At 40.6% G+C, this 14,154-nt stretch overlaps 1 protein-coding gene across 5 annotated transcripts in view; it reads left to right on the top strand.

Annotated features, from left to right (window-relative positions):
- The window catches only part of FBXO34 (F-box protein 34), a 66,161-nt gene that overhangs the window by 6,746 nt on the left and 45,261 nt on the right, over positions 1–14,154 (top strand). For 4 of the 5 annotated variants that reach the window (XM_056133583.1, XM_056133585.1, XM_056133586.1 and 1 more), the window contains exon 2: positions 7,489–7,547. The exons of the other annotated variant lie outside the window; for it this stretch is intronic. In XM_056133583.1, coding sequence (XP_055989558.1) covers positions 7,519–7,547 — 29 coding nt within the window. In that variant the 5' untranslated portion in view covers positions 7,489–7,518. The remainder of the gene's footprint in view (positions 1–7,488; positions 7,548–14,154) is intronic. 5 annotated transcript variants of the gene reach the window in all.

Genomic DNA, 14,154 nt, shown 5'->3' with positions numbered 1-14,154 from the left:
GTGAGATTCAGCTGTAATTCGACCTTTCCATTTCCATTTTATTTTAGGATTGAGAGAATAAATTAATAAAAAATTATACCGATTAAAATTATGATATATTAGCAGACTAGAGTGATTGGGATCTAATTTTGGAGGGGCTTTGGAGGACCAGAGGAGCATACTGTCCCTAGTTACATTTTTCAGAAAGGAAATGGAATGAATTTGGGGGTAGGGGTCACACCAAGTATTTCTCAGGGCTTACTCCTGGCACTGTACTCAGGAATCACTCCTGGCAGTGCTCAGGAATGTTGTGTTAGGGATCAAACTCGGGTCAACTGCATGCAAGGCACGTGCCCTACCTGCTGTACTATCTCTCCAGCCCTGATAAAAAGATGTTTGCTAAATTCTTTCTCTATTTATCATCTTTATTATTTAAATGCATAGGAGAGAGTTTTCATTTTGAATGTTTTTTAGCTTTGCTAACCCTTTTTTTTCTATTCAATATCCAAGATTTGTTCTTAACTATTATGTTTCTTGTAATTTGACCATTAGTTCTCAGACTTATCAGTTATTAGTCTCTCCAGGTCATATCTATATCTGTATATATAACCCTACTCATTTTGTATATCACTACTTACTTTTTACTTAATGTATTCAAGAATTCTTAAGAAGAGTATTGCTCTAACTTGTTATATCAAATGGGATATACTGAAAGAAAGGGAAATTTTGAGTGGGCTGAAAGAACAGATTAGACTGAGCTTCTGGGAATAAATCCCAGAACAGAATTGCAGAACAGCCTGCTAAGGTTGGTACTGCCCCCATGGACTATGATGTTGACTCAGAAAGCTATTGCCACCATAATTGGCAGAAATTTTATTTCCCTGGGCAGAACCATCATTACAGGTTACTTTCGGCCTTCTATCTTATCTAGGTATGTCTGCAAGGCTAGTTGTTTTCATTGTATTTTCATCTAAGGACTGGTGTTCAAGAATCATTGGGCAATGCCATACTTAGTTCCTAGTGAAAATTTAGCTTCAAGGACATCTGGCTGTTTAAACTGCATAGTCAATAAAGTGTGAAGCCCAAGTGAAAATAGATTTGAGTGAGTCTGTAGTCTTCCTTATAATCACTGTATCACTGTCATCCTGTTGTTCATCGATTGCCTCTAGCAGGCCCCAGTAATGTCTCCTTCGTCCTAGCCCTGAGATTTTAAAACGTGCCACAGGCTCTTTCAGGGTCAGGAGAATGAGAACCATCATTGTTACTGGTTTTGGCATATTGAATATGCCACGGGGAGTTTGCCAGACTCTGCTCTGTGGGCAGGATACTTTTGGTAGCCTGCCAGGTTATCCAGAGTAAGAACTAGATAATAATCAGCATGTGAGAAAAATAAACTCATTTTCCTTAGATTTTTCCAAACTGCACTGTGACAGTTGTCTTCTTAATGGTTGTTATTTAGGATTGGCATTGTGATTTTAGAGGGCCTGGTTTTGAGCCCCAGCACCATAAAAGAAAAGTTTTAGGGGTAGAGAACCAGAGAAATAGTTCAGTGGGCTAAGCATATGCTCTGCATACATGAAGCCAAGGGTTGATCCCTGATGTCACATAATTTCTACTTCCTATCCTCAGTTCTGCCTCTAACAAACCCTGAGTTTGGGGGTAGCCTCTGAGCATGTCTGGCTGAGCATGTGTGGCTCCAAACCAAAAATTTAAAATATAAAAAACATTTTAAAAAAACTGCTTTTTTAAAGCAGGTTGAAAAAAAATGTTGGGAATCACACCATCTAATGTATGGGGATGGGAGTGGAGGTATAGACCTTCCTCAGAAATGGTGGGGGGGCTGACATTCATTGTTGGAAATCTAGTCCAGAGTCTTGCATATGAAAGATATGTGCTCTGTTACTTGAGCCATGAATCCATCCATCCTTAATTTTACCGTTTCTCTGCTATGGTGTTGTGGGTATTCTAATGTTTTGAAATGGAATCAACTATGCTTTTTTTTTGTCTTTTTTTTTAATTTTTATTTTTTATTAGTGAGACATATGAGATACAGTTGTAGACTTACAAATTTTTGTGCTTTTACACAAATTTTACACAATGATCAAACATCCATCCCTCCACCAGTGCCCACTTTTTTTTTTTTTTTTTGCCTTTTGAGTCACATCTGGTGATGCTCAGGGGTTACTCCTGTCTCTGCACTCAGGAATTTCTCCTGGCAGTGCTCAGGGGATCACATAGGATGCTGGGGATCGAACCCGAGTTCGCCAAGTTCAAGGCAAACACTGTACCTGCTGTATTATCTCTCTGATGCATCAACTATGCCATTTAAATCAGAGGTTCCCAATCTTACTTGACCTAGAGCCCTCTTTTTAGAAAAATAATCACTCACTGCCCCCTTGTAAATCAACCTGCTTTTAATAAAAACTTCCTCCCACCACCAACCTAGATCACCACCTGAAATCAACCTCCAACCCCTCTCCCTTGCCTGGAGGTCAGGGGGAGGAGGAGGAGGAGATCATCTAGATTATGTTTCCCAAAGTAGGTGATACCACTCCCTGTGGGGTGCTGGAACCACAGGAAGTGGTATCACCTACTTTGGGAAACATGATTTAGATGATCTCCTCTTCTTCCTCCTCCTCCAGAAGGTTGGAGCTCCTAGTTCCACCCCCTAACCTCTAGGCAAGAGAGAGGGGTTGGAGGTTGATTTCAGTCACCTATGGTCAAAGACTTAATCAGTTAAGCTATATAATAGAAACCTCCATAAAAGTTTACAGATGTTTTATACAAGGTTACAGATATTCACAGAGCTTCTAGGTTGATTAGTACACAAGGGTGTGGGGAAAGTGGCAGTGCTCGGGGGAACATACATTTTCTAGAGGACCCCTGTCTTTTCCTAAGTACCATATCTTCTATATTTGCCAAGTTATTTCCTTTGGTAAGTCTGGTAAGTTAAATGCTTCTCTGATTTTTGTGAGCTCTTCTAGCAAAGTAATGGAACTTGGAGAAGGTCTTGGACATTCTGGGCAGTAGCTAGCTTGTCAGAAGTATAGTTAACAGTCTGAATGGAGGGGATCAGGCCGTTCTTGCAAGACTGAATTCCTAACCCTTAGTACCTTATGGCTGTCTGCTATAGATAAGGTCAGAATTGAGTTAAATTGTAGGATACCCAGCAGTTAGCTTTTTATAGAATCAATTGTTTTATAGATGTAGGGAAACTTCTTTTTCTTTCTTCTTTTTTTTCTTTTTGGGTCACAACAGCGATGCACAGAGGTTACTCCTGGCTCTGAACTCAGGAATTACTCCTGGCAGTGCTTGGGGGACCAGATGGGATGCTGGGAATTGGACCTGGGTTGGCCACATGCAAGGCAAACGCCCTACCTGCTGTGCTATCATTGTTCCAGCCCCAGGGAAACTTCTATTAGTAATATTCAGGGGGCTCAACAGAGGGCCATAAGCCCCCGATTGATAAACTGGCCTTTACCATAATTCTGGGTTTAGATTACTGTTACTGTAATTTTTATAAAACCATTACTTGCTTCCTTCATTCTTTTTTGTGCACAGTTGCCAGGTCAATTGGACACAGGTTTCACTGGGATAATTGTTCTCCTGCAATAGATTTCTGTTGCATAACATTTAAAAATAGCTGTCTTTGTTTGTTTTTGGGGCCAAACCTGATAGTGCTTGGGGGCTACTCCTGGCTCTGAGCTTTTGAGGGGAGGGGATCCTTGTGATTCCAGGATGGATCCCAGGCCTTTTGCATGTAAAGCATGCTTTCCATTCCCTAGAGTTACCTCTCAGGCCTGAAAAGTACATACTCTCCTTTCCATCACTCCCTAATTCCCCCTTTTAGTTTTTCAGCCATACCCAATGGTGCTCAGGACTTCTGGTTCCACCCTCCCCCACATCCCCCCTCCCCCCGCCTATCTCTGGACCCTAGAAAAGTAGTTTTTAAGACTCTTATGATGGTTCTATTCTTTCTCAGCTTTGTCTGCCTGTGACAGACCTGATCTCAGGCATTTTTTTCTCCGTCTTGCCTCCATGTTTATATTTCTTCACATATAATCATCTCTGAGAAGCTGGTTTCTAATACCTCCTTGGACTTTTAGGCCCTGCAGTCTTCTCACTTCCTAGCATTTCAATATAAATGGTTGTTTATTGCTCATTAATTTTGCATAATAGTCTTATGTGTACCACCACATTCTGAGATTCGTATCTTCTATTCCAAGTTGTGGAAAGTAATCAAAAAGCTTAGCATTCTGCTTTATCTTTGGGTCCATTCCTAGAATATTTAAACTTGTACTTAAAATTATTTTTAAATGTGGGCCAGAGCGATTGTACTATGAGTAGGGCACTTACCTTGCACAATTCTGAACATGGTTCAATCTCCAACATCCCTTATGGTTCTCCAAGCTCCACCTGGTTGCAGAGCTAGAATTAACTCCTGAACATCGCCTAGTACAGTCAGAGAAATTATTTTAACTGTATTTTGTTTTTACTGAACTAACTTTGACACCTCTAACAGATTTAGGTATAGGAGTTTGTATTAAAATGTTTCTTCTTGGGGCTGGAGCAATAGGACAGCGGGTGGGGTGTTTGCCTTGCATGCAGCCGACTCAGGTTTGATTCCCAGCATCCCATAAGGTATCCTGAGCACCGCCAGGAGTAATTCCTGAGTGCATGAGCCAGGAGTAACCTCTGTGCAATGCTGGGAGTAACCCCAAACCAAGCAAAAATAAATAAAATAAAATGTTTCTTCTTGCAAAGTAAACATTTTATCAAGTGATTTGAGTTTAAAGGATTACTCTTAGAAACTGCAGTAGGAAATTATTGATTAACTGGTGATCTGATGATCAAACTTAAATAAAGAAACGTCGAGGACACATTTGTTGTGTATTGTTCAGGGACGGGGGAGGCAAACTTTCCAAAGTAGGGTAAGAGATTTTATTTCAAGCTCTCTCATGAGGGTTATTCTCTGGAGGTTTTTGGTACATTCTTCACACAGGTCACTTTAAGTCTAGGTGATACATTTCTGTAGTTTAAGCAGTCTTCTAAGTGAACTTCAAGGGATTATAAAGGTTGATCCGGAAATACACCCAAAAGAAGTCACACAGCTCTATATGTTAGGTATTCTTTCAGTTAATGTTGTCTCTGCCTATATTTTAACATGTTACCTATTATCTTGATAAAATAACTAGAGACCAGTATCTTTTTGTAGGGACCTCTCCTGGTGGTACTAAGGAGTGTATCCACATTTTTTTTTTATTTCCTTTTTGGGTCACTCCTGGCTCTGCACTCAGGAATCATTCCTGGCAGTGCTCAGGGGACCATATGGGATCTGGGAATTGAACCTGGGTTGGCCTTGTGCAAGGCAAATGCCCTACCCGCTGTGCTATCGCTCCAGCCCCAGTTTCCACATTTTTTAAAAATTTTATTAAAAAAATTTTTAATAGTGAGACATCATGAGGTACAGTTGCAGACTTACACATTTTTGTGCTTGGGTTTCAATTATACAATGATCAAATTTTTGATCAATTATACGATGATCACATTTTTGACTTGTAAAAGTTTGATACTTTTTAGTCTTTCCTTTAATCCCTTGTACATATGTGGGACATTATATTGCCATTATATTGAATCTGTTAACTTATATTACTTTTTCTCTGTGGTGGCCTTCCATACATTATTTGACAAGTGGCAGTTACTAAGAATGCATTCTTTGGGATTGGAGAGATAATACAGGAGATAGGGAGCTTGCTGTGTATGTGGCCAAACCGGGTCCCATCTCTGGCATCCCTTATGGTCCCCCGTGCATTACCAGGATGTAGCCCCAAAACAAAAGAATATATTCTTGACCAAAGAGATAGATGGGGTAAGACTTGCCTTGCGTGCAGCAGACCCCTGTTATTTGTAATTGAGCTGGATTAGTAAATGGTAATAGATAATAAAACTTATCACCTGTTATCCAGTCATTTTTCTGGCTTTGATATGAGAAATAGGGCTTGCTTTCCAAAGAAAGAAACTTCCAATGTAAAGAAATGTGTTTTGTTCAACTTAATCATTGCATAGAAATAAGTACATAAAATTTATAAAAATATACACTATTCACATTTAGAAATGTGTATGGGGGCGTGGGATATGGTGGAGGTCATGCTTTGTATGTGTGAGGCCCTGTGTTTTATCCTTGGCATTCACTTGTATAAAAATACATGTCTGTTGGATGCTTGGGCAACTGACATAAAGTGAAATTGATCTATGTAATAGTTAATAGTCAGGGAGATCCTACAGGGTTAGGGCAAGTACATGACTGGTTTGATCCCTGGATTCTTGTCACAGCATACCCTCACCTCCCTGCCCCTCCCACCCGCATTACAGTGAAGACCTCATCCCCAGACTGAGCATCATGGCATCCTTGGACCCTTATATTGAACTGCCCTTTCCAAGGAGCTCCCCATCCAACCTCACCCCCAGATTTTTAGTTACTTAAGATTTGGGGTGACTAAATTTTGAGTTAACAGTGTTTGTACCATGAGAAAGGGGAGTCTGTGTATTAAAGAAAGTGTTGAGAAAGAAACCATTTAAGGTTAATTTGATAAATTTCTCAGAAACTTCTTTCAATTTCTAATCTGAATAACAGACTTTCATGTTACTGTTATAATTTAAGAGTCTGTATTTCTCTGCAAGAAAGAAAGTTCTGTGTGATTTCTTTAACAAATTGGAGAAAAGGAATCTGTTGATCTTTTTGATTCATCTTGCTACTTTTTATTTTCTACTAAAATCAGATGAGAAATTAGAAGGTACATAGTATTTCCATCAGACTGACCCCAGATGCTTCCCTTTTTGATTGAAATGCTCTCCCCACCCCTTTTTAAGAGAGCTCAGCATTCTCCTTTTCTTTCTCCCACTTTCAACTTTTTTTTTTTTTTTGGGTATTTGGGTCACACCTGGCAATGCACAGGGGCTATTCCTGGCTCATGCTCTCAGGAATTACCCCTGGCGTTGCTCGGGGGACCATATGGGATACTGGGAATCGAACTCGGGTTGGCCACATGCAAGGCAAACGCTCCACCTGCTGTTCTATCGCTCCAGCCCCCGACTTTCAACATTTTTTACTGTCATGCTTATATCTGGGCTCTCAGGGTAATTCTATAAGGGATAATCTTAAAACTAAACTCTGTAAGCCTTCAAATCACTCCAACCTGAATGTGGGGCTGGGGAGATAGTAAAGTAGGTAGGGTGTTTGTCTTGTGTAAGTCCAACTTGGGTTAGATTCCCAGCATCACATAAGGTTTCTGGAGTCCTGCCAAGAGTGATCCCTGAGTGCAGAGACAGGAGTTAGTTCTGCGCACCACCCACTGTGTCCCCCAGACCAATAAAATAAAATAAAAACGGAATATAATCAAAACCTATTTACAAATGTATGTAATATTTAATAGGATTAGATAATATTTTTATGTGGTACAAAATGCAAAAGTACAAAAAGTGAGTTTTCTTTTTTCTTCTATTCCTCAGGTATACTTTTCCTTTCACTGGAGACAACCAATGTTACTAGTTTCTTATATATTCTTCCGGTATGTATTCTATTTTCCCTTTTTCAGAAAACAGACGTAATAGTGTATTATGCCACATACATGGCTTGCCTTTCTTTTTCTTTATATATTGGTACATGTTAAAGAGGTGTTAGTAATAAAAAACCTGAACTGATATGGGTTGTACAACAAAGTTTTTTTCATTTATTGAAAAATTGGAACAGTTGGCCTAGGACTTACACTAACATTCTTGAACTGACTCTTTACTCCTTTTTTTTTTGAGGCTTAATGAATACAGTAAAATCCAAAGATAATTAAGTGGGCTATTCTGAATTTTGACAGTGGTGGTCACTTATATAATTGTATTACTGCATTTGAGAATGAGCCCGTTCGCCTGTCCTCATTTTTCCATCACTTTGACAGACTCTACTATTGCCCCACCCTGTGTTGCCAGTGTTTTCATTGATCCTTAGCTATTGCAACCTGTTTTATGAGCAACATGATGTAAGAAAAAGCAAAAGTCTCTAGTAATGGTTTAGTTCATACCCAGATGGAATTTATTTTGCTTTGCTGCGGGAGACAGCTTTCTCAAAGTTGGGTGTATCAACCAACCTACCAGCCAACCAACCAACCAGCAACCCTCCCTCCCCTCTTCCTTGTTGCCAGATTTTTAAATGAGTATTAGCTTTAATATTTTAACAACCCTATGGGGAAAGTATTTGTTTTGCTGTGGAAGTAAAATAGTGTAAAAGTAGCATGCCCCTAGATACTGTGTTGGATCTAGAATTCTAACCTTATATAAGACTTACAGAGAAAATTTCACTATACCAAAAAAGAAGAAAGAAAAGAAAATATACAAAGTGCCTTCCTAACACCTAGAAATAAAGAATAATCTAGTGAAACTGACATCCCAAAGAGACAAAGTAGATCTTTTATTTGTTCGGTTTGCCATAATTCTAATAGATTGACTGAGATCAGTATGACTAAAGCATTAATGTTAAGTTAAAGTTAGCCAGTGCTAATTTAAAGTGTGTATGTGTGTTTGTGTGTGTGTGTTTTTCTGTTGGTTTGGGACACACCCTGCATGCTCAAGGGTTACTCCTGACTTTGTAGTCAGGAATTACTCCTGGCTGTGGTCAGGGGACTTTATGGGATGTCTGGTATTGAACATGGGTCGGCCAAGTGCAAAGCAAGAGCCTTATCCACTGTGCTATTGCTTTAGCCCATAACTTAAATGTTCTTCATGTTCCTTCAAAATTAGATTGTACAAAGGTAAAAAGGAATATGTAGTTATATAAGAAGTACAATTTATTGGAAACTAGTGGGGTAAATAGTCAGTAGGTCTTGCTTTTATGAACTTTTAAAATACACATGTTGGCCTAGAGCAATAGTACAGTGGGTAGGGTGTTTGCCTTATATGTGACTTACTCGGGTTTGATCCCTGACATCCCATATGTTCCCCAGAGTGTGACCAGGTGTCATACCTGAGTGCAGAGCCAGGAGTAATGTCTGACTATCGCCAGGTGTGGCCCAAAAATACAAAATAAAATAAATAAAAATAAAATAACAGGTGTCATACACTGTGTAGCTTAGGGGGAGCTGCTAGGACCCCACCTGTCAGTGGGGGAGAGATGCCAGTGGTGTTGGGATTGAACTGAAGGCACTGCACATATAGGGATGTCCTCTACCACTTGAGCTATTTCCCTGGCCTATTTGGGAATTTTTTTTGGCTTTTGAGGGATAAAGGTTCGCTTTTTCTAGAGCAGTGCTCCTGGGCCATTACAAGTGGTGCCCAGGAAACCATGTAGTGCTGAAGTTCAAGACTCGGGCTCCCATGTGTAAAGCCTGTGCTCTCCAACCTTCTGTGTGCTTTCCGGAACCAGTTCTGGATTTCCTTCTCTCCCTCCCCTCCACTCCTCCCCCCCCCTTTTTTTTTTTTTTGCTTTTTAGGTCATCTGGCGATGTTCAGGGGTTATTTCTGACTCTGCATTTAGGAATTACCCCTTGTGGTGCTCAGGGGACCATATGGGATGCCTGAAATTGAACCCGCATTGGGTTCAGTTTTTGCTGAAAGAAAAATTTCCCTGCTCACAATAGCCAAAATTTGGAAAAAACCCTAGTGCCCAAGAACAGATGACTGGCTAAAGAAACTTTGGTACATCTATACAATGGAATACTATGCAGCTGTTAGAAAAGATGAAGTCATGAAATTTACGTACAAGTGGTTCTACATGGAAAGTATGCTAAGTGAAATGAGCCAGAAAGAGAGGGAGAGACATAGAAAGACTGCACTCATCTGGGGAATATAAAGTAACAGAATGGGAGTCAAACACCCAAGAATAGTTGAGATAAGTACCAGGAGGTCTGCTCCATGGCTTGGAAGCTGGCAGCATGTGCTGGGGGAAAAGGCAGATCAGATAGAGAAGGGAACACCAAGTAAAGGATATTTGGAGAACTCGCTCAGGATGCGAGATGGGTGCTGAAAGTAACAATAGACCAACACGATGACTACTCAGTACCTCTATTGCAAACTAATCACCCTAAAGGCACTGGTGGAGAGATGGGTACTCGATCATTGTATAACTGGAACTCAAGCACGAAAGTTTGTAAGTCTACAACTGTACCTCATGGTGTTTCACTAATAAAAAAGAAAAAGAAAAATTTTCCTGTACTTTGTAGGACATTTGAATGAAAAATTGTCTCCTGTCTACCAGACAAATAGCTTTTAGCTGTTTTTTTTTTGTGGTTGGGGGAATACACTCAGCAGTGCTAAGAAGCTAGTTGCTCCTGGTGGTGCTGAGAGAACCATATGGTATCAGGGACTGAACTTAGGCCTCTTGCACATAAGACATGTGCATGGCCCAGTAAGCTATCTCTCTGGCTCCCAGTTGGAAAATTTTGATTTTTTTTTCTCTTTGGAAAATTTTGATTCTTTAATGTGAATTACTTTTTGAACCATATTTAGCAACTCCCCCTCCCCTGTGTATTTTATTGCCATAAAAATATTCCTGCTCTGGCCTAAGGAGCCTTAGGTCATGCTCGGTTATCTGCACTACCATAAATTACTTTTAGTTTTAAAACAATACTAATTTAGGGAATATAAATTAGAATCTACAATTGCAGGAAATTATGCCTATGACTACTTATGTGCTGAAGTCAGTAAGTGCTTTTATGCAGGAGAGAGGTTATAAGATGTTTTGTGTATGTAGCTAGTAGAATCATTTTATTTAATTTTAATTTTGGGGGGCTGGGGGGCACATTCAGCTGCTCAGGGGCTACTCCTTTCTCTGCACTTAGGAATTACGTGTGACATGCTAGGCGGACCAGTGGAATACTGTAGGCTGAACCCAGATGGGCTGCATGCAAAGCATGCACCCTTCCTGCTATACTCTCTCTCCAGCCCCTAGAATCATTTTTGTTAAAAAGTTATCCAAAGCATAACTAGCAGTACTCCTACATTTAAAAAAAAATAAACTAAAAAATAAAAAGTTATCCAAAGCGAAACACTTCAAAATATTTTATTGAGGGAATTAACATTTACTTATAGCATTATTTAGGTTTACATAACAAGCAGCTTACATTCATAACTTATGTTCATATCATTATATGAGCCTTAGATGGACAACTTTAATTTGATGTCTATATAACATTAAGTCATGATCACCTATTCCCGTACAGTGGACCTGTGTCATTGACGCATCATTTCCTTCCTTCTCTGGTAAACATCAGTTTGTTCTCTGTATCTCAGTTTGTTTCTGTTTAGTTTGGTTTATTTGTTTGCTTTTTAAAATATTCTACATATGAGTGAAATCAAATGGTATTTGTCTATGTCTGATTTCAGTTAGTGTAATATCCTCTAGGTTCACAGATTTTTATATCTTAATATAATATGTATCTCCTATGTTCTTGATTTTTTTCATCCATCAATGGACAATTGGATTAATTCAGATCTTGGTTCACGATCACGATCACGACCATCCTGTTATTTGTCGATTGCCTCGAGCAGGCCCCAGTAACGTCTCCTTTGTCCTAGCCCTGAGATTTTTTAAAAAGTGCCATATTCAAGGCTCTTTCAGAGTTAGGAGAATGAGACCCTTCATTGTTACTGGTATTTGGCATATTGGGTACGCCACGGGGAGTTTGCCAGACTCTGCCGTGTGGGCAGGTTATATTCGGTAGCTTGCCAGTTTGTCCAAAGTAGGAATGAGATGATAGGATGTCGCGCGGCCACATTTGCGGCCGTGCGCTTCCAGGAGCTGGGTTTTATAGTCTCTGAGTCTTGGCCGTTGATGGGATTACATGGCGCCAGGGGACCAGTTGGTGGGTGTGACCCCCGCCTACTGGAATTTGGAGGATCTGGTTGGAGGATGCTCAGCCCTGATCTGAGAAGGCTTGGAGATCTCAGCCCCAGGACTACGTGCCTTTGTTCCCCTGCCGGTACCTTCATGTGCGCAGAGAGTGGTCTCAGCATGGTGGTGGCTGGTTCTGGAGGTCTTTGGCTGCCAGAGCCCTGGTCAGGGCGGGGAGGAAAGCTCAACCTGCTCCACTCCAAGGGGCCCCGGTGAGGACAGCCAGGTGCGGGGGCAGGAGACTCTGCGCTGTTCTCTTCCGGGAGCTGGGTTTTATAGTCTCTGAGTCTTGGCCGTTGATGGGATTACACGACTCAGAGACTATAACCTCCCCCCGGATCTTGGTTATTATAAATAATACTTCCATTATAGGGGTACATATGTCTCTCTGAATTACTTTCTTTTTTATGTAGGAGTACTGCTATTTATTAAGCCACTGATCAGCTGATTGAATTGTGCATGAACTCCACCTTAACTTTTTTTTTTCATTTTTTATAATTTTATTTATTGAATCACCATGAGAGCAGTTACAAAGCTTTCAGGTCTAAGTCTCGGTCATACAATGAAACATCCGTACCTTCACCAGTGCCCATTCTCCATCCCCAACGACCCCAGTATACCCCCGTCCTACACCCTCCCCCTACCTGTGGGACAGATGGTTTCCACATTACTCTCTCTCTACTTTGATCACATTCAATATTTTGACACCAGACCCACCATTATTATTTGAGATTTTACCCCAACACTCAGATCTGCTGAAAAGGCAACAGTAGACAATTTGTTTTGCTGGTTATGAATAACATATGATGTCCTGTGGGCATGGCTGCAGTAGTGGCCGTGCAGTTTTGAAATTCCGAAATTTTAACACTTAAATCTGGAGGGATTTCTGCCAAAACCTGCTGGGTTCCCAGATTTGCTCCTGAGTCTCTGGGATCATGGCTATTAAGCAGCTTGATCAGGAGCCAGAAAGGCTGTTTGTGGGCGATGACTTAGGGTCTCATTGGGGTGGGGAGGACAGGACCGGCTCCACCCCCATCCCTTGAGGCCCAACATGTCTCGTCACTGTGGGCCCAAGCCTGACTGTCCAATGGCCTCTGGAGGATGGCGGCCACCGGGTCACCAAGGGGGAGGGGGAGCAGGTAGAGGGACAGCACCCTTTCCCCCCTGGGGTGGCCCGACGACAGTAACCTAATGCGGGGTCCGGACACATTTCTGCTAAAAGCCACTGGGTTTCGAGATTTGTTTCTGAGTCTCTGGGATCATGGCTGTTAAGCAGCTTGATCAGGAGCCAGAGAGGCCATTTGTGGGTGATGAACTCTTGAATATTACTTTTGTAGCTGGGTAGGTAGTTTTTCTACCCCTAACTGACTTGAGATGGTCATAGGTGAGTGTATTTTCTTTATAGGTTTTGATCATTGTGATGAGACCATCAGAGCATTATAAATAGGAATTTTTCTTGATTTGTTTTTGGGTCTTACAAAGTGGTGCTAAGTACTTCTGGCTCTGTATTCAGAGATCACTCCTGGTGGACTCTTGGGGACCATATGGGATGCCCTAGATTAAACCCAGGTTGGCTGCATGCAAAGAAAATGCTCTATCTGCACTTGCTATCGCTCTGGCCCCATTTTTTTCCTTAACACTAGCTACTAATTTTATAAGTAAAGCAAACAATCAAATAAGCCAGCTTTCAAAATAATACCACTGTCAGTTTTTGGTAGCCTTTATTCTTTTCTTTCTTTCTTTTTTTTTTTTTTTTACAACTATGAGGCTATTTGCAAGACTTTTTTTGGTGTTAAATTTATGAGAAACTAGCTATCATGGGTAAATGGCAGAATTTTACAGCCTTACATGAATTTACTGACTTACCATTTACCCATCTCTGCACATTTTTTAAGAAAAAGTAGATTAGATTTGTTAACATCATTGGATAAGAGGCATAAACAAAGCATTATACTGTGTTGTTTTAAATCTTTGTCATTCCTTTCACCTAGTAATGCCTTAAAGGCCTCCCTGAAAATGGAGATAATCTCCCATACCTCAAAGAGCTACCAGGATTAAATTTGATAGTAATCGGTTTAGGGTTATAGTACCTGGAACATAGGTAAATGTTCTGTAAATAAAAGCTGTGCTATTACTATTTCTTCCCTTATGGCTCTACACTAGCTATTCGGAAGCTACTAAGTACCATTTCACATGCTATGCCTTACATTTCACCGCATTAACTTCCTTGGATTCTCCAACCTTATTTAGGGTTCCTTTTTATATATTTACTTGATACTCTATATCTACACAGTACTTTG

The sequence above is a fragment of the Sorex fumeus genome, unplaced genomic scaffold (assembly GCF_029834395.1).
Source record: "Sorex fumeus unplaced genomic scaffold, SorFum_2.1 ptg000098l, whole genome shotgun sequence".
Classification (NCBI taxonomy): domain Eukaryota; kingdom Metazoa; phylum Chordata; class Mammalia; order Eulipotyphla; family Soricidae; genus Sorex; species Sorex fumeus.
Note: the sequence above shows the minus strand (reverse complement) of the source record. Positions and strands in the feature narration are given on the sequence as shown.